At 41.5% G+C, this 26481-nt stretch overlaps 1 protein-coding gene across 1 annotated transcript in view; it reads left to right on the top strand.

Annotated features, from left to right (window-relative positions):
• Positions 1–26481, top strand: part of AGMO (alkylglycerol monooxygenase) — a 1424437-nt gene that overhangs the window by 837836 nt on the left and 560120 nt on the right. The window contains exon 11 of the mRNA XM_069648601.1: positions 15921–16003. Coding sequence (XP_069504702.1) covers positions 15921–16003 — 83 coding nt within the window. The remainder of the gene's footprint in view (positions 1–15920; positions 16004–26481) is intronic.

Below are 26481 nucleotides of genomic sequence, written 5' to 3'. Positions count from 1 at the left end.
TACACAGGCCTCTATGATGTGTATTTGTAGACACGTAATTGTCAACATTGTTCCATTGCAGAGTCCCAACAATGGCATAAGATTGTGTAGTAGCATAATTACAGCACCTACTTACACTTTTTTCTCACGGGGAGGCATTTGTCCTACAGTGTTTTCGGTAATTAACTGTTCATTGACATTGGAAATGCTGTGCCCTGTGTGAAGAGAAGTGTGGGTGGAAAGAAGTAACTTGAAATTATTCAGAATGTTTGAGATAGTGGAAGGTGAAGGTGACCGCGTAGAACCGTGCTCATTCTGTTTGTTAAAAGGATAGCGGATGTCGAAGTGGAAGGGCACACAGAAGTGCACTTTGTCATTTGGACAGCAGAGGGCAACCAAACACTGATAAATTGCATCAGCTGAGTATGGAAACATACCTATGCTTTGTATATGTATACATTTTTAGTTTTCAATATCACGTGACATTTAAGCAACACCTACAATCCAAAACTAGGGCAATGGAATAAGGATGGGAGTAGGATGACATGTAAGGAGGAGCATGCAGCTTGCGGTGTTGTTTGGTTATTTACCCACTGGTTGTCTTCTCATGGCCATTCCTATCATCCACCTTACACTCAGCACCAAAACACATCCTCCTGGGATCTCTTTGAGCTAGCTCTATGAAGCCATCATATCAAACTTTGGGATGACAGGGCTATTTTAAGCTGTCTTTTGAAAGTTAAACGGTAAATTGCGGATCTAAACTAGCTTACACTGAAGTCCTGTTAAAACAAGCATTGAGAAAGCCAATAGTTATGTCTTGTATATATATTAGATTGCCATTTGCCAGGCACTACTCATATATTCCCATGTATGGCAGTGCTTGCAAATGACTATCCCATACCTACACAGAAGCCAAAAGAGTTGGCTTTTACAATGTTTTATTTTACCAATTTCCAATTATTTTCACACAGAGAGCGCTTCCGAAGAGACCCGTTCTGACACCATTCCAGTTGAGGAATGACACTAGTGACAAGAAAAGTGAGCAAAAATGGTTATTTCAGTGTAGAGTAGGAGGTGGTCCGATAGTAAGGGAAAGCCAATTGAAGACTGTTTTCTCATTACTGTATTTAACCACATACATTAATTCTGTTGCTTCAATTCCAGGAATCTAAGTACATAGATCCACCTTCGCAGGCCTCTTGTGGATTAAACAGAGATGTCCATACAGCTTATGCCTCGCTATGTGATATCACGTATTAATCCAATCCGACAGGCGTGTTATCACTGTCGACACGCCTGTAGTATTGGGGCGACTCACCAGTTTGACTTTCCCGTGATTGATTACTAAAGCTTCCAATGATTCTTTTTGTAATATTCTCGACCTGAAGGCTAACCATTTATCAATACCTACCCCACCACAGTGAAGTTCCAAGAAATCTCAAGAAGGCATCTTTACTCCTTCACTAAAGAAGCTTACTACTGGCACATAAATGCTGGCAAACATGTACCACAGTATTAAAAACAACGTCATAGGTCGAACACTGGAGAAAGCAACCTCACAGCCACTCCAGTGTTATATTGAATCCAAAATCTGACTACATAGCTGTCAACCATGGTTCTGTCTCTCGAGCAGCAATGAAACATCTTTGCGATACAGGAACGAAGTGTATCTGCAAAGTCTGAGTGAAAACTGCCAAGCTGTTCTTTTTCTGTGTGACCTATCTGCAGTATTCGACACGTTCCACCACACAAATGTTCTGCAGGGATTTCAACATGTTCTAAGCATCCAGAGCACTGCAATTCAACAGATCGACTCTGGATTACAGGACCGATTTGCAATGGCCGGGTTAAAAGTTGGCAGGTGCATTATAGCCGTTTTTAACACTAATCCCAATGTTTAAAGATTACAATCAAATGGCCTTTAGAACACCAAACATAGCAGAATCAGCTCATATCATTTCATCTTGTCTGGTAGTGCTGCAAGACCGGAAGATTCCATATCCCGTCTGCCTCTGAATGAAATGATCTTCTGGGGTGCAAGCATTTCCAGTTATCCCCCTTTGTGTGGCCTTCCAAGGTGGGCCCTCACTTACTGGCTTTCACTGAGACCAATAACTTGGGGTGTTACTTTAACAATAAAATCGCCATTAGCTGGATGAATACGTAGGTCTCCAACTGTTGCCATTTGCACTTCCACTTGCACACCCTGAAAAGAATCTATCTTGCCATTCCGGAATATGTGGCGCACGGTGAAAGTGACCAGAGCAATGATGATGACAGAAACAAGTAGTGAGGCTCATCATGAGACTAAACCCCTTAGCCCCCTGCACCACAATACTGAAAGGTTTAGATGGTCATATTCTGAAGGAAAGGAGTCACTTCCAATCACTGTAGATGATGCACAAGTGCTTCCTGGTATACAGTCTAGTCTGATGGGCTCATTACACAGTAGGCGGTAACCATGGCGCTATTAGCGCCATGGTTGCCGCCGGTATTTTACCGTGTCCGCCTTGGTGGATGCCGGAATTACCGCCCTACTCCAAGGTGAGCGGGGGCGGTAATTCCCCATTCACCAAGGCCCTTCCCCATTCCCATTTTTGCCCCCATAGGGCATAATAGGAATGGGGAAGGCGCTAATTACGGTACCGCAAATTGCGGTACCGTAATTAGCACCAAGGTCCCTTTGCGGCACCCTACCTTAACGGCTGGTAAAACCAGCCATTAAAGTCGGGTCCCGCAAAGGGAACTCGTAGTAAGGCGGTAAGGGTTAACAGTCACCAGTAGCATTACCGGTGACTGTTAACCCTTACCGCCTTCCGTGTAATGAGGCCCTATGTCTTCTCCAAACTTCACATGATGCGGTATGAACCAAGCCTCAAGTTTAGATCAAGAGTGGCTAAAAACGTAATCCTGTCAACTATCAGTAAACAGAGTCTAAGATAGCACTATTGGGAAAGGGGTCTCAACACTACAACAGACTACTACTGAGCATCAAAATAAAGGAAAAACATGCGAGATTTAGAAAACTGTTAAAACTAATTTCAAATGGGTGCCTCCTCCCAGAATGCCCTTGCTTTCAATCTGGGCACTCCTAGCAATCAGGCTAGAGACTCATTAGTGCCTTCTGCTCTTGGCTCACAAACCACATTGGGTTGTGCACACCCTTCCAGACTAACCTTTACCTAAATTAACTTCCTGCGTTCGATCAGTTATGGAAATGATTGCTTTCATCACTTACACTCCCACCAGGATTGTCATCATTATTTGTGTAGTTAGTCTACCCTGTTTTACCATTTGTAATGTCATGTTGTTTTGCATCTATTTCCCTGTACTGCCATCCTATTGTAAATCTCATGCACTAGTATTGTGACGCTTTGCCTACTCTGTTAACATGCGTAGTGTTTATTTAGTCTATAATACTCGGGGTGGTTTTCTAAACCTCATTCCAATGCATATTTACTGATGTGCATTTTGAATATATTCTCCCACCCTATTTTGACAGAAGTCAAACGTTCAGCCTTTTCATTTTTTTCTTGGCACTGGTGTTGATGAGACAAAAGTAAATATCTTTGAGCAAGCAATCTTGCTTTTTTGCAGCCTATCAAATTGGCCAAACAAGCCTTTCATATCTGCAAGAATACTTGCGAACAATGACAACTACTGTTCGGATTGATGTAGTTTTTCCTCTGAGATCTCGTTGTGTGTATTTAGGTGATAGGGCACATGTCTCAAGCAGACACTCAGAAAAATAGCAGATATAAAAGAACATCATTGCTTAGAGTAAAAACTGAACTCAAAATATCACCATTGTTCTTTTAAGAGTAACAATGCCATTGCATGGTAATCTGTCCTCAGTCTTTTCCATACATGTCCCCACCTGCCAATGGCCTACATATCCTACTTCCACTGTAGCATCCAGCAATCCCCTTTTCCCCATTGTCATCCAAGAATCCTTAAGTACTCTTGAGCAACCTATGGACCATCAATGATACATAAGTCGCAATAGGTAGACCCTGCACAGTATGATAGCATTGATTAAAAAAAATGTTTGGCAACAATAACAAAAAATTCAAATGCAAATCAGTAAATATTGCAAAATGTATCCTTAAATAAACTAGTAATAGATAGCTACTAAACCTCTAGAAATGTATTGATGGTGCACTTATTGTGCCTGTTGATAGATCCAATACAATGATATCTTTGATTTGCTGAGTGGCACACAGGATCACTGGCCATGTGGGAATCAGGGATATGAAATTGACCGATTTGTGATTTGTTCTACTTACAAAAAGTAGTATAAGGGTAGAAGGTCATATTTTGTGATGTTTCAGTTCTATTTCTGAAATGCTTTTGTACATTTTGAAAATATTGTTTTCATTTTGTCGTTGCAAGTGCAAAATCATTATAATCTGGATTGCCTGATTATAGGTGCCTTTAGGTATAAGAGAAATCCTATACCATCTCATGGAGACTCTGTCATCATTAAAAAACAATGTTGTATGCTGGCGATTAAGAAACTTGGTCTAATTTGAAATACACCATTGACATTTCCTGATAATTTCAGGGTTTCTTTCCGAGCACGCATAGTTCCCATTCTCCACCGACTCAATAAGATTTTTGTGCAATGACCAATTTGAGCCCCTCCACTGCACTACCCAGTTGTTTCTGATGCCCTAGCTCAGACAAGAAAAATGCATTCAACATGTTTAGCTAATGCCGCCCATCCTCTTTTGTTTTGTAGCATATTCTGAATTTCTTTACATTATTTTTGCAAATTTTGGTACTAAGCCCTGGGCGTATGACTTACATTTCTCCATCTAAATCATGTGAACACCAACTATTTAGCTGTTGCACAAAGCTTTGCAAGGAGCCTGGCCAGAATCTCTTACCTAGAAAAGGACCAGGGCGACTGCACACTGTGTGAATCTCAACGTAATGCTACAGGTCACTCTTGACATATGGCTCGAAAAATATTTATTTCAATTAACTGAAGGGTAAGGGTTATACTTAAATAAATGCCTAAGAGGCACTAGAGTACACTCGATATCTAAAGACATACTTCTTAATAAAACTGTGTCAGGATGGGTTGCACTCAATAGTGATACCTTTGTGATTGCTGTAGGATTGAACATAAGATCCAAAAGCTAGTCTAACAAGTTCTTCCCCCGTCCCACTTAGTCCATAGATAAATGTCCAACTAATGTGGCCAACAAAAATGTCCCAATCCTTAGAACAATGACTTTTAGTCTCATGGCTAAACTATTCTAATAACATCAAAGTTCAAAGGATTTCACCAAAGTCAATGTTCAAATTGTACACTACAAAGCCCATCCATATTCTAATGCTTAATAATTAAACTAGTTCCTTAGGTCTGTCAAGGTTTAAAGTTCCTTGTATTTCACAATTCATGGCAGCTCCATCCTGGACATACCTTCCTCTATCTCTCCTTGTATCGAGGCTCGTTCTTCCTCTGTCTTCTTTGTATCAAGGCAGGGTCCACAATAGGTCTCTCTAAAATGTACTTGTTTAGATGTTGGCAGTGTTCACAAAAAGCCTTTATCCTAGGACATGGGTTAAGTGTCCATAACGGGCCCCTCTCCTTGGGTTACAGGACTCATGACTCTCCTGCTCACCCAAGAAGTTGAGCGGGAACGTGGCTTCCTTCAGGTTGTAGGATGTTTTAATCGTGCAAGAACTAATTCAGGGGGACTTTGTTTTCACCCACCACACAACAGGCGTGCAGAAATGTTCTTTATATATAGCTACCATTTCAACAAACAGAATGAGCATGGTTCTATGTGGCCACCTTCACCGTCCACTATTGCAAACATTTGGATGTTACTTGTTTCCACCGCCACTTCTCTTCACACAGGGCACAGCAGCTCCGCAAACATTCAAAAGTGACTTCTTTCCACTCACAGTTCTCTTCACACAGAGAACAGCAGTTCCACTGTCAATGTACAGTTAATTACCAGCTCAACATTTCAGTCTCTAAAGAGCGAAAAGCTGTAGGATGAATGCCCGTCACAAGCTAAAACTGAAATTAGGTGCTGTAATTATGCTACTACCCAAATGGATGCCATGACAGGCACTCTGCAATGGTACACGGTTGACAATTACGTGTCTAAAAAGACACTTCATAGAGGCCTGTGTGATTGACGGAACTTTGGTACTGTTCTTATACAGTTTATAGCTCTCATAACATCTGATATGTTTATCCTTTTCAATTCCCATTAATAAGTCACAGGGACTTATGACCTCTTTCTGAAAGCAATGAGTGGTAATTGTGATATTTAAGAAGGGGGACAGAAGTGACCCTATGAATTACGGAGCAATATTGACCTTTAGGATATGCTAGAATGGCGTATGTTACGCTGGGAACAGCTAGTTTAATAGGATTATTTTTAAGAACCAGGGATGCCCAATTTAACAGATTTGATTCCTTACAGACTCCCTCCAATTTCAGGACACTAAACACACAGGGTTGCACAAAAGATCTGTGTATTAACAAAATAGTAATAATCAAATCAATTGAAAGAAAAATAAGATATACTTCCATGAAATTCCAATGAGGAAAAATAATCAACACACTATTCACCACAGTTTTCAATGCTACAGTTACACAGAGACTTTTAAAACACACACATCACCACGTATCTGTTTTGTTTGACCTGGGCATGCATGCACCATTGATTACAAATCCACAAGAATCTTGTAAAAAGACTTTCATTTGTTAAAACAAATGAGGTAGTTTAAAGCAATCCTTTCTATCCAAATCTCTCAACTTCCCCATTATGTATGGCCTCCCTGCCACTCTAAAACTTGAGGAGAATCATCTCCGGTTCCGGAAGCACCTCAAGACCTTACTCTTTGCTTCTGCCTTCACTCCCCCTCTCCCTTGCTGGGCCCAGTTACCTTCTCACCCTGCCACCCTCCTGCACTGCCTCTTGGCCATCTCTTGCACTAATGACTGTATCTGTACCCATACAGTCCCCCACCCCATTTTCTTCTTTTTCTGCACTCATTCAGACTTACCCAGTCTGTTGCCGTAAACACAGAACTTGCCACTTGCTGGCTGCACTACTACGGTTTATTGCCTCTATTATCTATTTGGTTTTATTTATTACTATTTACTTATTTATCTGTTATCCTCTGCTCTGCACTTTCCACTCCCCTCCCCCTTGCATGCACTTTTCCCTTTTCCCTTTTCCTTTTCCCATGCACTTACACGTTCTCAATGTCACTGGACCTAGTAAGATCGCTGTTGTGTTCTCCCCTGTTTACCTTCCCTCACCTTGTCATGCTCTGAAACACCTGTGTACGAGCGTGTTACAAATAAAATATTATCATTAGTTGTGTAGAGTAAGTAGAGTGCTTCTAGTTTGTGGTGTTTTTGTCTTTGTGGCAAATGTATGTGTCTAGTTTCTTCAGTGTTGAAGGTTGAGTATTGTGATGAAACACTGGGTGTCATCAGTTCTCCATGAAGGGGAGCCCTTTCTGATGAGGAGGTGAGGCCGCTACCTGATAGTCCCCCGGGGCCGGCGTAACACAGGAGGATCTTGTGGGAAGGGACTCGCCACTAGGGATAAGGATGACCATATAGATTATAGCCCTTATGAGAACATCAGACCCCCCCACACTTTAGCCTCTGTATCTTCTGATAACCTCTTGGTAGACAGTAGACCTATGTACTGCTGTAAAGTATATGACCGCAAGGTTCTGAAAAGGTGAGGTGGGACACAGAAACAATGAAGAGCAATACCAAGAAGGAACTGAAGTGGTATAGACTTCTGTGGAGATGTGGTTCCTTTTGCATCATAAAAACTAAAGAAGGACTGCCTATTGGTGAGACATAGCCAACCAGGACAAGAGACAGTGAAGCCCAGGAAGCACAAATGAGATGCAGAGAAGACCAGGATGGAGTTGAGAGCAGTCCACTCTCTGAGTCAAGAGGACACCAAGACTCCTTTGCCCAATGGCATCCAATGGCATCCAGACAGTACTGTGAAGCTGGCAGGTGGGGATGCGAATGCAAGATGCAGCTTCCATACCGTCGGTCCAAGGGCAGGAGATCCACGAGCTGAAGGCACTGAGACACAGAGATGCCTGTGCAGCATATGGAGTGGGAGAAAGAAAAACTGGCCAAGCATCCCAGGAACAGGCAAGGTAATTGGATAGGCCTGGGACTGGTAGGGGCTGGAAGGTACAGATGACCAAAACCCTGTACGGACATAACAAGCAGGGCTATCCTCCGTGTGTCAGTACTTGGCAAGCGAGGCAGCCAAATGGACATAAAGATAGAAACTAGGGTCACAACTCAAACCGAGAGTGAACCAAGTGGGCCAATCTAAAAAAGAAGAAGAGAAACCAGGGTTTGGAACCCAAGCCAAGAGAGTGATATGGATAATAATCCTTATAGCAGTACTTTGCAGGGAAATGAACCAGTGAGCCAAACAAAAGAAGTAGAAGAGTAACCAAGGTCTGGGACCCAAACCAAGAGTGTGATACAAGTCATCTTCCTTGTGGCAGTGCTTGGCAAGGAAGTGAAACCGGTGGGCTAAACCAAAAAAGAAGCTATCCAGGGGAAGGGAGGGAGTTTTTTGCCTGGCAACTCCGACTAGGCGGAAGGTCCAACAAGCCTGGGGAAGGGAGTAATTCCCTGGGGTTTTTGAGACTTACAACAAACATCAGGAAAAAGGAAGGCATTTTCCTGGTCCACCGAGAAAGTAAAAATTCTTTGGAAGTTTGATACCTGGGGAAGGGAGTACTTCCCTCAGGTTATTTGAGACTGAATGCCAGGAGAAGGGAGGCATTCTCCTGGCCCACCAAGGTATTATTGTATGGAACTTTGACCATAATCTAAGAGAAGGGAGACATTCACCTGGGACCAGAACAGTACTGCTTTATTCCTTAGTTTATAGTGTAAGGGACGGAAGTAAGGTTTTCTTGACACAGGACGGTGGACACTTTTACTTTAACAGACATCTGACAGTCACCTTAGATATTTAGTTCAGGCACAAACCCGTTTTTCGGAATAAGGAAACATAGGTTTTCTCTTCTTTTGTTATAAAATAAAAGCCTTTAGCTCAAAACATTCCACCTTTGTGTCAGAATCATTTTTCTGTACCCTTATAGTATGCAGAGTATTAGAGAGATTTATTGGGGTTAGCCAGCGGTCATCTGAGTCTTTTTCTGTGTGTTGGGTTGATCCATTGGGTTGATCCTAGTCTAGGGTGTTTGTGGTTGAGTATTTTATTTCTCTGGGTGTTCACTTTCAGAGTTTCTCATTGTGTTATGCTGGTGACTTTTTTTCACCAGTGTTCCCTCTTTAGCTTGGTTAGTTAAAGAGTTTTTTTTAAGTTTCCTGAATTTTAAGTGATCTTCTGTTATTCGTATTTCCTTTGGGAGCAAGTTCCAAAGACTCACTGCTATGCAGGAGAATGTTAATCCCCAGAATTTGTGTTTTGTGTATTTTATCGGTTAGAGGCGGATGCCATTGCTGGACCTGTTCATGTTGCTTTGTAGATGGAGAATATTCCCAGTCTGAATTCCACTCCTTGACCCTCTATTGCTCTGTTTGTTATGCAGACTGTTTTGAAAAATAATTGTTTTTTGACTGGTAAAACATAGTGTTCTCGGTGCTGGTGTGATGTGTTCTCTCTTATTAAGTCTAACAAGTAGTCTTGCTACTGCATTCTGTATTTGTTGCAGTTTTTGCATAAGGTATTCTGGCATTCCGAGATAGATGTTGTAGGCGTAGTCTAATATTGACATGACGAGAGAGATGATGGCTAGTTTTCTTTGTGGGAAGGTGAAGAAGTGAAGTATCCTCTTGATTGGGTGTAAGTGAAAGAAACATTTCTTATCTACATAGGAGACTTGTGGTTCTAGTGTTATTTCGCTGTCCATTAGTATTCTGAGATTTGTTACCACTTTGGACGGTTCTGGTTGGTTTCCCAGTTTGGTAGACCATGCAATGGTGTGATTGTTCAATGGGTCGTTGGGTGCGGTCAAGACTTCTCTTTTGTCCATATTGAGTTTTAGGCTGTTGGTTCTCATCCACTGGTTAAGTTCAGTGAATAAGTTGGTAAGGGTTGATTTTTGTTCTTCGCTGGCGTTGAGTTTATAGATGATTTGAGCGTTAGCTGCAGAGCTGTATCAGGTGAAGCCATGTTATTTTATGAGTTTTATCATGGGGGAGGTCACGTAGATGTTGAAGAGTAGTGGTGATAGTGATGAACCCTGTGGGACTACACATGTCATTTCACAAAGTCATGACTCGAATGGTGCTATCCGAATTGTTTCTGTACTTTCAGTCAAGAAGGATTTTAGAGCCAGAGGGGTGCTGTGCTGCCAAATCCAATAGCTTCAAGTCTTTTTATGAGTGTTTTGTGGTGGACTGTATCAAAGGCTGCTGGCAGGTCAAGTAGTGTTAGTCCTGATTTGATGTTGGAGTCTGTGTTGTTTTTTAGATCATTCCATATAGATAGTAATGCAGTTTCCATTACTCTCATGGGTCTGGAACTTACTTGTGCCTCCTCTAGTATCCAATTGTATTTTATATGTTCCAGGATTTCTTCATAGACTTAGCTTTCTAGTAGTTTTGCCAGGTATGAGATGTTTGAGATTGGCCGGTAGATGGCAAGGTCTTTCGTGTTTCCTGATGATTCTTTAAGGAGTGGTGTTATGTATGCCGATTTGAAAGATAGCAAGGTTCCTGTTGAAGGCTGGTTGGTTGAAGAGGTTGAGGAAATATTCTGTAGGTCTTTTCTGGGTGAGGCCGCCACCTGTCTAGAGATAGTACCTGCTTATCACCCTCACTATATAATATATTTACTGTGCATTTCTTTGATCTTCTGGAAGAAAATGGTGTTGGCTTCACAAACTACGCGGATGACACACAATGTGTCATCCCATTATCTGCCAATCAGCGAGACAATGAAAAAACAGTTGGTTTGGCTCTTAATAGGGAAAAGACTGAGTTGATGGTGATTGGCACTGAAGTTAGAATACGTAAACTAGGAATGGACTATTATCACTTTCGAGTGGCAAGTTAAGACATCAAGACCAAAGAAAAAGTTAAAACCCCAGGGGTCTATATAGACCAAAACTTGAATATGAATGCTCATTTGAGTGGTCTAGTCTCCCCCACCGCCAATTATATAAAGTTGTTGGCACAGCTCTGCCCATATATCTCTTGAGTCAACAGTCTAACTGTAGCAAGAGCCTTTATAGGGCCAAACATGGACTACTGTAGAAACCTGCTAGTGGGCATATCCAAGTCAGAGTGTGCTAGATTACAAACTCTTCAAAATAGTGCGGTTGGAAATTTTAGGTCTTAAGAGGAGAGATCATGTGCCTGAAGCCCGACTCAATCTACACTGGCTGCATATAGAGGTGAGAATTGAATTCTGCCTCTTATTGATCACTCATAAATGTCTGACTGGGGATGAAGTCCTTCATACCTGAGTGAAATACTGGTTAATAAATCCAGTACAAGGTTCTTGAAATCAAACAATATGAATCTGCTCAAAATTCCCACTTATATACTGACTTTAGTCAAGAAATGTGCCTTTTTTCTGCCATCCCACCTGATCTTAGGGACATAAGATCCACTGTGATGTTGTGAAAAAGCTAAATATGCTTTTGTTTAGATAATGCATCTGTCTGTCCTGCTGTTGTGAATTCAGTTGCTGGTGTTCAATTTGTGTTGCTTTGTCATGGCACCCTGCATGTGTAGGCTGGGTGTGTCCCAGCCTTTGTCTCTGTTGTTGTATGTTCTATCTGCACCCATAAGCTTCATGGTCATATGGCATGCTAGACAAATGAACTATATTAAAAATAAAAAGATAGTCTGGTGGGCAGTGGTCTGCTGGAGAGCTAACTCTGTTGCTTTTGCTCACTAGGCTGTTGAATGTTTCTGTCGAGATTGGTGTGCAGTGATTTAGTCTAGTAGATGTTTCCGGTATTGGCTTTTTGAGGTGGTTGATGGTGATTTTCAGCTTGCTATCAATGATTTGCTAGATGTTTTTGTTTTTTTTAACTTGTCTGCAAGGTTGTTGAATAGTTTTTGTGATGAGTTTGATGTGTTGTTGCATGCAGCAAGGTTTCTTCAATCGTTTATGATGTTGAACATCTCCTTCTGGGTGCTGTTTGATTAATGTCTTTTTTGCTTTGAGTATTTTGGTTTTGTATAGTTGTATCTGTCTTTGGTACACGTTTCTTTTCTGTTTGTGGTATTTTCAACCATTCTTGCTCCAGTTTTTTGTTAGCGGGAGATGTTTTTTCCGGTGCAATGTCATGCAATGTTTTCACGATCCAGTTTTGTATTGCATCTGTTCTTTCTTCTATGCTGACTTAGTTTAGTGATTGATGGTTTTGTTGCTTCCAGTCTTGCTTTTAGGTTCACACTGTTAATGGATTTACAGTTCCTTACTGCTCCCTATTTATCTGTTCCTCTTCTCCTTTTACTCCTATTAGCTAAGTGTTGCAGTCTGCTGCACGTCACACTTTGTTATCCATTTCTGGCACTAGGTGACTTGTGTTAGTTTGCAATTGGGGGCGTACCCTCTTACTGGAAAGTCGAATCTGCGTGTTCTTACAGTGCTGTTGTGTTTATAAATTAGGCTTTTTCCCCTCTTTCTAGGAAAGTCAAATCTGTGCGTTTTACATTTTCTGTTGTGTTTAAAAATTAGACTTTCTCCCCCTTTTTCTTGGAAAGTCAATCTGTGTGTTTTTACAGTGCTGTTGTGTTTACAAATTAGGCTGTTTTCTCCTCTTTCTGGGAAAGTCGAATATGTGTATTTTTACATTTGCTGTTGTGTTTGAAATGTAGGCTCAGGGATCTATTTTCTCACCTTGGCTTTTGACAGGCTGCCTGGTTTCTTCAGATTCTTACAGGGCACCAGGCCCTCCCCTACCAGTCTACCCCTGCACTTGGTCTCCTCTAATGCCCCCCAACCTGCACTTGCCCTTCTTCACTCCCTCCCCCTTCACTAGCCTGGCTGGGCCTGCACCACCATAGCCCTGCCAGCCTGTTCCTCCAATTTAGCATTTGGACATTTCTGCCCCTCCACTCTCTTGTCCCTGGGCTCTGTCCACCTAGCCTCCCCAGGCACTTGCTTAACCCTCCAGCACTTCTCCCCTCCACTGCACTTCTATGACTGCACTTGCACGATCTGAATGTCACAAGGCCTAGTAGGACTACTTCTGTTTTTGTCATCCCTGCCCCCCGTTTTATTGCACCTTGAAATGCATTGTGTATAGGCACATTATAAAAACCCAATAAATAAATACATACAGTAAATAAATAGCCCACATTTGTTATACTCCCATGGTTACATTATTCACCATCTAAGTTGAAAAAATATTAAACTTGCACATGATAATACCATCTCTGTCTTCCAGGGTGTTTCTATGGTACTTGTACACAATACACCAGAAAGGTGGCTTTTACTGAAGCATGATGGTATTGAAGTTCTTTCCTTTGGAAAATGGTCCACTGTGTGGGACCAGGGAACTATCATGCCTATTGAGGAGTAACAGGCCTATTGGAGTTCACTTTGTCCATGCTCAGGGAGGCACATCAAGTAGCTGCTGTCCCAGCCCTGGCCCTAGGAGTCACTTCCCCAATAGATTATCATTGTTAATTCAGTAAATTAACCAAAGCACTCTTGAGTAGAGTGTTTTGGACTGCCCAGCCTATCTCCCACATCCCAAACCCCTTTCCTTCAGTGCTAGCGTGTTTATCTTCTACTTTCCTGCAGCTGCAGAACACTCTTTATTTCGTGGAATGGTGCCCCCAGTCTTGTCTGCAATCTGAGATCTCCATAATTCCACTCTCTATCTCTTCTGCTTCTTATTTCATCCTGCAGAATGCCCTAAATGATTGAATCTGTGGTGCTGCCACCACACCTGGTTTGTCCTGGCAAGTGGGAGTGGGGGAGGGAGGAAATTCATTTTACCCTGTGGCTATATTCCTGGTGTGAGAGGAGTTTCAGACAGGCTTGTGGGAGACAGCAAGGTAGACATCTGGAAGAAATTGGCAGTGTTTCAGGCCCATGCCCTGACCACCGGACGAATGCCTGACAGATTTCATTTCCTGCTCTTACATGGCCCTGATGGTCATAGGACCTGGCAGACTTCTGAACACACTACCACAGCATGTAAAAGTGAGGCATTTTATTTTTCTGCCTGCAGACCAACATACTCAGGAATATGAATGGGTGCTCATGGTCCTCAAATGTCCATCAGCCCTTTCCCTTAGCAACCTTAACATGTAGCTTATGATAAATAGTGGAATTTCCAGAATGCCCCTCTCCCTCATCTGCCAATTTGAACACCCTTGTTTTTGTTTTGAGAAGAGAGACAGAGAGAGAGAGAGAGAGAGCGAGAGAGAGAGAGAGAGAGAGAGAGAGAGAGGGAGAGAAATAAATGTTTAGTGGCAATGTGAGATAGAGAAATAGGACCGGTCAGCAAGAGGTCAGTAAAAGGAGTGCATGGTTGCAGGTTGTTTGCCTTCTAAGGATTACTCGCCTCTTCCCACAACTAAATGACACCACTCTAGGTTCTCCTACCACATTACACTATACACAGACATCCCACACAGACATCCAACACATGCCTAGCAATTGTCACGTCAACACTAAGCTATCCACAAATAAACTCTCCTCTTTGGCCCTATCATGCTTTTCTACAACTTTTCTACAACAGATGCTAACCAAACCCAAAGCGCTCTAGTCTATCAGATCTTAGGCTTTTCCCTATGAATGCTCTGAAGCCTCTCCACCAAATCCACAGAAATCAGATTGGCACATAGGAACCCGCCACTTCTGACCTGCACCCATCAATACTAAAGGTCTTACATATGCCTATCCCACTGTCCCCCTAATGTAACTTTTTTTCTTACAGAGCAATGTACAAGGTTGCCACCAAAAGTGGCAGAAGGGTATTACACAAGACCATTCACATTTATTTTTCTGAAAACCCAAAACCCCACTACTCCCATCCACCATTAGTGAAGCTGTAGGTTTTCATGGAGTAAAAAACAAGATGGAACAAAATGACAAACAGAGGAAATCTGAATCAGGATAGAGGCATTGAACTCTCCTCTCTCTTTGCGGTCTGATATTGCCCTATTAGCATTTGACCTTTTCTTACGCTTGATAGTTTCTTCAGAGTGAAAAATTGTATATGTCTCTTCATTTACCCTGTCTCATGCTGTAATTTGGGAATTTTATCATCCATAGAAGAAAATATGAGTTTTTATCAAGTTCTAAAATGTTACCAATTCCATTTGTATGTCCAATTAAGCTGCTGAAGTTCTACGACACTTTTGAATGCACTTATTGATAACATTCTCGAGTCTCTCTCCATAGTATGCAGACGGTTGAATGTAGCCTATGTATGGGTTGCAATTTATATGAATTTGATCAAACGAGCCAAACTAACTTTGTTACTAAAATTAATTATCAGCCATTTATTTTCGATATAGTCTATAAAACATGTTCTCTCGCCTCAGTGTTTTTTTGTTTTTTTTTGGGCAGAAATCTGTATTTGAACACTTCAAATTTGGAATTTTAGCAAATCATTTCTCAGATGAGACATGATCCCGCTCCAGGCCAGGTTATGTCGAGAAATATTACGTTAATATTAAAAAATTAGTCACACTATTGCCATACAAGGGTATTGAAACAACATATTTAAAATTCACAAACTATATGTTTCAACAAACATCACATATTTCTAGTGGGCAGTGTTAGTGTGGAAATCCTCTTAAGCAGTGCATGATGCTAATATAAGACCAATTCCAGAAGTAGAATACATGTTAACGTGGTAGTAACTGTGCATTTTCTTTATTTATGTGTCAGATTTAAAAAAAACACAAATCTATGATATGTGTTTTAATGAACCATCTTCCAAATATCATTGTTTTGTAGGCTCTTTCAAATACAACTATTCTAGTAAGGATTGGATACATACTCCTCACACTGACCTCCATTGGACTCCTCATGGAACAAAGGCAAGTCTTGAAGCACTGCATACTTGAAATTGTATTTCAAAGCTGATATATTTTTTTAATTTAAAATAATACAGCTGAATTGTGTGTTTAATGTAACTTTGGAAAAGACAATGCCATCTGACAAGCAGGATGGAAAATATCAAGTGGCAAGGGGGTGGGTACTTATTTGCTTTGAGGTTGGAAATATTTGTTTGCATTTGACATCTGACATAGGTGATCTACGGGGTTAGGCATGAGGTACAGGTTGGGGGATAATGTACTCCCCCTGTATGTCATGAGTCTACTGCAAGTTCAGCGAGTAGATCCTCAAACATGTAAAGGAATGGGGCTGCAGGGTAACTGACATTATATGGTCACTGACGAGGCTATTAACAGGAATATTTGTATATACACTTGGGGGTATTTTATTATTTATTAATGTATTTATTTGGACTGTTTATTGCGCGCATATCTGCCTTTGAGAAGCAACAGAGTGCAGTGCATCAGTAAGGGTTACAGCGATACAGTCATTGGTTAGGGGAAGGGGGTTGCAGACGACAACAACAGTGCGTTTATTACCAGCATATGATTAAAGAATATATACGATTTAAAGTTAATGAAGAATGTATAACGGTGCTGAAAAATGGTGAGAATTACAACAGTGGGGGTGCATTGTAAGGATTGATTTCATGAGGAATACTTGGCTGGATGGTATGGAGGGTACAGGGTGCGTAGCTTGTGGTTTGTGAAGAAATCCTTGAGGTGAAGGATACTGATTTATTTTCTGTATTTAATGAGGATGGGTGCAAGCCTGATGCTGAGGTTCAAGACGTTTTATAGTCTTTAGTATTGCTGCTGCTGCTTAATAGTTGCAACTTCGAATGATGAACTGATCCACAGATATTTTGCCATTGACGCCAGGTCAAACGGAAAATACATGATAACAGTTTTGTTTGAGATGCATCTGGCTTGTGGCTGTGATGTTGCAGATAACACTAGTGATGTACAGGGCCACACCCCGCCAGTCCCCAAACGAAAGCAAAAATATAGAGTAAGAAAACTAGAATAAGGTGTCCTTTTGTGCATGCCACTGCCATGTAGAAGGTAACACAAGCAGAATAGAGTTCGTTTTCCCACACTGTAGGGAATTAGTTTGCTACATTATAGGCAGGAGTAGTTTGCTGGAAACACAGATAGGAAATGTAGTGTATGGTGGCATGCACAGTCAGGTAGGGTACGCATTTAATGCAGCATTATAAAATAACAAGATAAGCACATGTTTTCTCTTTTCCAAGGCCCTGCACAGCACAGGATTAAAAAGGCACAGCATTGTAGTTTAAATAGCTTAATAGGGCTTTTGTTAGTTAATGATGGTGTCCAGACAACTGAAAGTGCCCAGGCTGAGAGAAAGAGAGGATAGCTGAAACTGCATGGATAGGACTTTCCCATGGTTCCAGTTTAGACAAGACACAATAAAGTTAGTTGTGTTGCTAACAGACATAAATATGCAAGGAATTGGAAGGTGCACACAGTAAAGTTGCCAATAAAGCACTAGCAAGATATATATATTTATTTGTATTAATTTTTGTTCATTAATAACGCACTTAATACCAGCAAGTGGTTTCTAAGCGCAGGATAAGGATTCTAACATGTGTTGCACCGTGTTGTCCCCGTAGCGGCCCCAATGGTGCAAGCAATTTATTTAACTCATGCATGAAGAACACATTGAAAGGTTGAATACATGTAAGGCAAAAGGCCTCACACTACAATGAACACGCAGTGCATGTCACGACCTAATTAGACCAAACACCTACAAGCAGCAGTATGTATCAAATGAAGCACAGGACGAGCTGTCCAAGGTTGAGCAAACTGTTTGGGAAGTTTAGGCGTGTCGTGGGATGATGTGATAGGAGTGAGTTTGTAAATTCTTTGGCCAGGACAACGTTTCAATCTCTCCTTTCCCACAAGAAGTTCATTGGACTGTTGAGGATAATTGTAACACTCAAGGCCACATCAGTAGCAGACACCAGTATTGTAATGATGCCAGCATGTTGAGGTGCCAATCAATTGGAGCACGGTCTGATGATGCCCAAAATATGATGTCTTGCATGGTGGGAGGGACCCTGGGCAGGCTCAAAAATAATGATTATACAATCATAAGAAGTAACATATATAATGGTATAGATTATTTAATTTTGACAACCAATGGTAGCGTGTGAATATTGTTTTCATGAATATGACGTTGTAATTTGTATTAGTTTATAATCCTTCGTCTACCAGGAAGTGATTGAGTATGTCTGTGGACCGTCTACCGGCCGCATGGAGTAAATAAAGCTGTTTTCTTCGTGCACCTTAGTTTGCTCCCTTATTTGATTTGATGTGGATGATTGGAAGCTCGATTACATGGCTTTGAATTTGTTGTTGCTCCCTTCTATGGTAGCTAATTTGGTTTAAAGAGTGTTGGCATTATTTTGTCATATTTGCAGGACTTTTTATGTTTCATTGGACAGGTGAGACAGCACCCTTACCTTTATGATGGATCGGAAGCTACTGTCTAGTAGAAAGGGCTGATTTTCCACAGGAGAGAAGGTTGGGATCATGTTGTCTGTGTTTCTGCTGTGTGTTTTAACGGCAAGTTGGCTGTCCATGTGGAATCCAGAAACCTGTTTCATGGCAGATAACCAATTATATTAGGTCATGTTATAATATATCTTTTTAAAGTGGGATTTATACAATGTTCCACTGCCATATGCAGGGTCTCCAGACACTCTCAGGATCTGAATGGAGAGTGGGTTAGGTAAGTGGAGAGAGCAGGAACATGAAAGATAGCTTTGCTGTTGTGTTGATGCGTGTAGACCGGAAGTGCCTTGAGCACAGTGAGAAAGTATTTTCGTAGGTGTCCTGTGTCACAAGCATATAGGCATTTGTGTACAGAAGGGAGTCCATTATGCTACACTGCATTAGCTGGGACGTTGATATGTAAGTTGATTGTACTGTGATTTAGGGTTTGATTGTTTGATATTTGTTAGGAAAGTTATTCAAATGTAGTGTTTGAGTGGTTTATTTGGTATACATATACTGTGGTTGAGCATAGTGATTGAGAAGACTAGTGCAGGGAGGTTGATGGAGTCTCCAGTATCTCATTTGGAACATTAATGCAGTGTGGTTATGACACCATCTCGCTAGTAATTTCCTTCAGTTAAGGTACGTGTGAGAAGGTACCCAGTGGCAACCTGGAGTGGACCTCTATCTCTGACAGTCAGCAACATGCATTGTCTGGTCCTTTTGTGAGATTTGGGGAACACAGTGAGGAGTGAAAAATCTACAGAGCATGCAGCATTGTGTACCAAGTAGACCATGGGTAAGAATAGCTCAGGGAATTCAGAGTAACAATTCCAGAGAGATCAGAGTCCTGCTGGAATCCCAAAGAACAACTCAGCATGCTATCAGGTGTGATATATCTCTAGTCACATGAATTACATTGAGCATAAGAGAGCAAAACATGGTAGGGCATTAATGACATTGGTTGCCAGGGATCAACATCACTGGGGCACAGCAGGGTGCACACCCTCAGAGGGGCGGATTTACAGTGGGGCACATAGGGGCAAGATGACAGTGGGCAAACAAGGGAAAAATGACAGTGGGACACATGGGATCACACCTAAGAGCCCAGAATCGGAGTGGGTGAACCTGGGAGCAATTTAGTATAAGGTAGAAGTTGAATTGTGATTAGGTTAGTGAGGGACACAAACAATCAAGCCACATATAGCACATTACACCGTTTACAAGGAATGATAAGGGCATAACAACGAGTGTTGTTCTTGTTGGTGGAGAGCAATAGTTCTGTATTTTTGGGGTTCAGAAAGAAGTAGGTACTTGGCATCCATACATGAATCAGGCTGAAGCAGGCCTGGACTTTTGGAATGTCTTCAATGGATTATGTTATCAGTCACAACTGGCTGCATGGGCCTACACCCAGGATCTCCCCTCATAGTGGTCACAAAAAAAGAGGCAAACATCTGGTTGAAGTGCTCATATTTATCCCCATGAGACTGATCAACAAAGCAATGACGAGAGAATGGCATATCATTTTCATCACTGATGCCCACCCTGCTCTTAGTGGAGCAGGGTGGCTCTCCAAACAATAGGCCTCATTATGACCCAGGCGGTAAGGGGTTAACGGCGCCGTAAAAGGTGGCGGCGTCGTTAACCCCTTACCGCCTAATTACGAGGTCCCTTTGCGGGTCCCTACCTTAACAGCTGGTTGTGTACCAGCCGTTAAGGATTGGACCCGCAAAGGGACCTCGGAGGTAATTACGGTACCGCAATTTGCGGTACCGTAACTGCCGCCTTCCCCATTTCCATTGAGCCCTATGGGGGCAAAAATGGGAATCGGGAAGGGCCAATGGTGAATGGGGAATTACCGTCCCGCCAACCTTGGAATGGGGCAGTAAATCCGCCATTCACCATGGCAGAATCGGTAAAATACCGGCGTGAACCATGGCGCTAATAGCGCCATGGTTAACGCCTGGGTCGTAATGAGGCCCAATGTCCATATGGCATACCACCAGGTGATCCAGTATCTGAGCCATAAGTAAGCACTACCTTAACAGCACATCTATGGGTATGAAGGAAAGATTGCTTAACCTTTGGGCTATGTGGGAGTCAGAAGAAGGACACAGACTCTCTGAGGAACTGGTACACAATATTATATTAAAGTAAGATTGTAAGACCTAACTTTCCCTCTCACTATGTTTGGTCCCTACCTATGTTACTAACTAAGGTGACCGTCAATCAGTCGTGAACGTCCAAAGAAATTAATCCACTGTCCAAAATTATACTTACTGACCCTACCAATATGAAGACTAACTTAGGTCAGGAGAATAACTCCCTTCTCCCGAGGGAACTTCTAAAATCAGACTGTAGGCTTCTCTTTAATACATAATGCACAAATAGTCTCTTGTGACTTCCTGTATGACTCTCTTTAATTCTAGCATTGGGCTATTGAGTTATCCCTCTTCTTTGGGAATCAATATTGGGGATCTCTTATAAGATCTATATTACTGGCTCCTGTTCTCAGCATATGCTTGGAAGGTATTACTGCTCTGATAGGTTTTCCTCCATGGGTAATTGCAGTTCAGCTTGTTTTGGTCTACTAGAATATGTATGTGGTCCCATTGTTTAGTTACCCTAAACTCTGGCTCAGACCTTTCTTTCTGTTTGGTATTATATTCTTCTTGTGCAGAATATCAACTTATTACCCCCCTTTTCCCAGGGTATTATTAACCACTGTTCTTCTTTCTCATTTTTCAGCTTTTCAATAATTCTTTCTGTGGTATCATAACATTTTAAGTTCATTTGTTTCCAGGTTAACTCTGCTTCATAGCTCCTACTATGACAAGTTGCTTGTGCGGTATAATGATTGCCTTTTGGCTTCCTGTATTTTCCATTCTCCCCGTTACCTTCATTCTTGAAGGTGAATGTCTTTGGGAGCCTTTTTCCTCAGGGACCATCTCTCTGGTCATAGAGCACGTTGTATTCATTGAGATTTCTCTGCACGCGTTCTCTTAGTTTCTCGCAGTGTCCCGATGCTCCAATGTATGACCAGACCCATGTGACTTGCATTTGGTGGTGGTATCAGCAATGGTTTGTGGACCACCTGTCCACCACGATTCATTCTTTGTAGTCTCACCACCACCTTCCCCTGTGTTCCTGACTTGTCTGATTCTCAGACTTCTGGTTTGCTGTAGCTCTGGATTGTCACTCTGCGATATCAGGCAAGTTTGAAACACACAGGCTTCCTGGTTTCCATCTTCTCCAGGTATTACGCAGCTTGGGGCTTTCCCAGACCTGTGTATGCATTACTCTCTCTCTCGTCTCTCTGACTGCACGCTAATCAACGTACTCTTCCCAGTGGATTGGATATTCTAATTTAAAGGACATGTTTGTTTCCATAAGACTATAGCCTCTTTTAGGTGTTTCTTTGTCACAGTCTTGGTATTTCAATGTTTCTGGTATTTTAGAGCATCCCATTTAGGCCGCACTATGCACAGTTTTGGGGATTTCCTTACGAGAATGGGTGAGTCCTTGTCCTCTAAGGGGGAGTCTCTCCCAGAGAGGTTCAATGTGCTGCTACCCATAGGGAGGGTTTTGCAGAGTGGGCTAACCTCCCTAGCCTTAAAGGGGGGACTCCCCCTGATTCATCACAGGTATCATCTGCAGGAGATTAGTTCAAAATTCCATAAATAAACCATAGGTGCAGATTAATATGGCCTTCCTTGTAAGTGACCGCCAGCTCAGCCCTCATTCACAGGGTTACATCCATTTAACATTTTGGCTGCGGCTGATTCTCAAATGGGTCACCATAATGAAACTACCCTGGACTTAGTAGTGGGCTTTCATTTCGATGTGTATTCTGGCCTAGAATCCAGACACCCTTCCATAATACTGTCAGAACTTTTTCTTTGGGGTTTCCATAAACCACGACCAAAAATAGCCACATCCATATCCCACTCATTCTCAAAGTTCACAATGTTGGCTTGCTAGACCCTGCACTCTGTGTCTGTACAGTATCACCTCCTGGATACATAAAGCTATGCTGCACTGTAAACAAATCAGTAGACCTCCCCCCAACCAGTGGAGCACAGACAATTGACTGTGAATGGATAATCGCACAGGGTGCATTGTGACTTTGAAGCAAGCTATCCCTGAACAGCCTATGGCCTCTCAAGCACACACGTTCTGTGAGACCCTGGGTAAGGACTCACAAGAGGAAATTCAGTTTTACTAGTAAACCAAAAGAACAGCTTAGAGATTTCTTTCTAACACGTTCAATGTGTACTTTTTGTTATCATCATTTGGGCTTCTTCCGGAGCACAAAGCTTTGTCTATAGAAATAAAGCTGTACTATATTTTGGGTGAAAGTGGCCAGTATATTCATATTCTTTTGAACACATTGGATGCAATGTTTAAGATAATAAGAGTAATTGGGAATTTAGCAGACAGCATTTGAAATTTCTACCAAAATGTAAATGTGGTTATGATGATCTTCTGACCTTTGTATTCTTTTCCCAACACTGCCACCTCAGGGGACAAGTCTAGCACAAGCTTGGGTAGCAACAGATTAAATAGTTGCTGCGAAAATATATTTGCATGCTTCTCTGCATAGCAGTCGGTAGCTTTCTGTTTTCATGCAACTGATGTTATATATTGCTTCAATCCCTCTGATATTTTGAAGTTAACTCACAAATATAGCAATTCTGTGAATCATGCATCTTCTTACATTTGGAGAAATGTTTGACTTAGCTCTTATTATTATTATTACTATTATGTTTTAGTACAAACCTAGTTTGGAAGCAATGTGCAGATCATAGAACAAAACAATGATGGGTTTCATGAGCAACAAGCAGTTCAAAGTTAAAAACACATAATGTCATGGGTCCCGTGGCAGCTTGAGGTTGTTGAGGATGGACAATCTGGTTCGAAAACATCTCGAGTTAATGTACTAGGATTCAAGCTGCTTCTGGGATTCTGGGTTGCTAGGAGGTCCAGTCCATTGTCACCAGGACACAGTGACTCCTTCAGATCTTCACTTACACTCCTACAAAGTTGACTAGCACCAACAGGGGCTCCTTTACATCCAGTTCATGCCCCAGCTTTGACAGGATTGATATGTATTGGAGTATGGTCTTAATGTCTCCACAGCTGCCATGTGTAACTAATGTCGAAGGCAGGATCTGCATTTTGACCCTCCTGCAGGAAGGTCAACGCCTTCCTCTCAAGACATAGGACCTGATTCATAGAACGTTTCGCAATGGTGTTTCACCATTATAAAACGCTTCTGTGAATTAGGCCCATAATATCCCTCACCAAGAGATCTCTTGGGAATCAGTATTTAAAAGCCCCACACACCAAGGTGCTGAACACAGGAGTCCCCTTGACATCAGTAGACAGGTGGCAGAGCTAGAGAAGTCAGAATTGGGAGGTAGTCTGAGAGAAGGGTGCTATCATCTTGGATTCTGTTATGGCTCTCTACCACTTCCTGGCCCCAATTTATTGAAAGCAATGTACTCTGGATATGCAGCCAGAAGGTAAAGGACGTGTGTCACAACAGCTTGGTGTGAACTCCATACAACAGGCTTTCTATGGACTAATCCCATCTGAGAATTTGACTTTATATGAAGGGAAGACCCCCTCCTTCTCTGGAAAGTCAGAAAAACAAAAATAATTCCTTAGACCTCTGTTAGGGATACAGTATATCCCAAAGTTATTTGCCAAGGAGGTGAATACAGAAGACATCCAAGGCAGAATGGAAATGTGGAAATGTGAATATGAACTGGTGTGGAACAAAATGTCTCTGCTGGTTGCGGCACTGAATCTAGGATTCGCAGACAGCCTGCTATGACATTTCTGTTACTGTATAATTGTGTGCTCTTAAGAGGAACCATGCCCAAAGCAGGCAGATTATATTCAAATATTAAGTGCCACCAAACTGACTAAAGCATACAATTATTAGAAACAGAGGTGCAGAAGATTTAAAGTCACCTTGGCATACAGGAACTGCTCCCAAAAAGGTGCGTGTGATGTTTGAACCTGACCTTTGCCACTGCAGGGCGGGCGGTAAGTGTGCCAAGAGGCTGTATTTGCCAAGGCACATGGGACACTCCAATGTTGGCAAGGAGCATTTTTTGAAAATGGTGTTGAATTAGCAGACCTGGCTTTTAGCAACAGAATTACCTGCATCATTGTATGTACACCCTTCCAGATGAAAATCTATTACAGTGTGACAAGTTTGTTGCTTAAGTACACTTAAATAATGGTGCAGCTATCTAATCAAATTAAGAGTGCAATTTGACTGAATTAACAATTCATTTTGCAGTTGTTTCTGGTCTGTCTTTCAATTGCAATGTCATAATCTGGCTACCTGTAAATCCTATGTCTCACATTATTGCCTGTGGTAACACCTGTACATTGTACTACCTTGTTTGCAGCGCCCAGATACCTGCGGGTTAGGTGTACTCTACAAATGTTAAATACATAAAAAAGAAATAAATAAAGAATGGATGATCGTTCAGCTTCTATTTCCTAACAAATGAGTAGAAATATTTCCAAAATTACTTTTTGTAGTGCTGAAATAAAATTTCTTTAGTGGATGTTCTAATTAAATGATCTCTATTCTTCTGAAATGTCAACTCCCGCATTTGGTAGAGGCCTGTTTCTTCTAGAGGCCTGTGTCACATGTTGCCCATTCCCAAAGGGGATGTTATTTGGACAGGCATGGGTTTGACTGCAGTTTTCAGACCCACATTCCAGGCATGCTGCTCCTGCAGTCAATGAACTTTAACATGCTTTGTTGTTTTCATTTTGTGAACAAACAGCTTTCTTTTTATGAATCATTTCCAACTGCACCATTTGACAAAAGAGTCTGTGGGACTTCGTAATCTAATGCGTTGTTTCATCTCTGCATAGTATTTTCAGTTAGTTCAATAAAAGGTATGAAAACCTGTATCCCGTGTGATTTTAAAACTGGACTAACACAGCATTGAACGTTTTACTTTGTGCAATTCTCGTTCAAAGTGTGTCAACCGAGTAAACTCTAATGCCCCCTAGAGACATATCCCTGCATTTGAGTCCTCAGTCTTTGAAAATAATTTCAAATGAGCAGGATCTCATTTTTGGAAAAGGTAACAACCTACCATCAAACAAGATTAATTAATTATTTTAGGTCATTTTTGGATAACCTCAGTCTAATTGCCCAACACACCACAATCTCATTCCACACTATTGGACAATAAACAATCGGACTACAAACAATGTGTTTTAACAACAATGCTATTCATTGTAAAAGCTACATCTTTAGTCTGCTAAATAATTGAAAGGTGGCTTCCCACTCTTAATACAAGAGAAATGCACATGGACCACTATTGACAAAGATAAGCCGACAGTGTCTGTCTGATCCTTTCTTTCTATAACCAAGTAACAATGCAATTCAATTTTCAATTGTTATTTCAAACAAATATGCACCCTTCTTTCAATGGGTGGATGTTTATTCTAAGTAACGCTTGAGTAACCTTATAAGAAGAAATATATATGCAATTATAACATCACACGCAATCAGTTTGCATTGAAATGTAACATAATCATGAGATTAAGAACTCAAAATATTTCAGCTATCAACAAGTCACTCAATGTTCTCTGGAGTTCCTTAATTTATGTCCTGTTTTAAAGTTCACTGCAGTTGAAATAAGTAGATTGGAAATTACACTTAAGATAATAAAGCAAAGTAAGGGGCTATCTAAACCACTCACATGTGACTACTGAAATGCTATTTATGCTCTCATCCTCTCTTATTTTCATTTAAGAAATACAACATATGAGCTATTCCAGGACTTTTATTTATACTATGGTAATCACAAAGTATACAATCCTCTCAAACATGCGCCAAAAGTCAATATCATCTGCTGCCCTTTCCTTCGAAACAGTGCAAGTTAATTTGTTAA

Source organism: Ambystoma mexicanum, chromosome 2q (genome assembly GCF_040938575.1).
Source record: "Ambystoma mexicanum isolate Mex_15411 chromosome 2q, UKY_AmexF1_1, whole genome shotgun sequence".
Classification (NCBI taxonomy): domain Eukaryota; kingdom Metazoa; phylum Chordata; class Amphibia; order Caudata; family Ambystomatidae; genus Ambystoma; species Ambystoma mexicanum.
The sequence above is the reverse complement of the archived record's forward strand: the minus strand, read 5'-3'. Positions and strand labels throughout refer to the sequence as shown.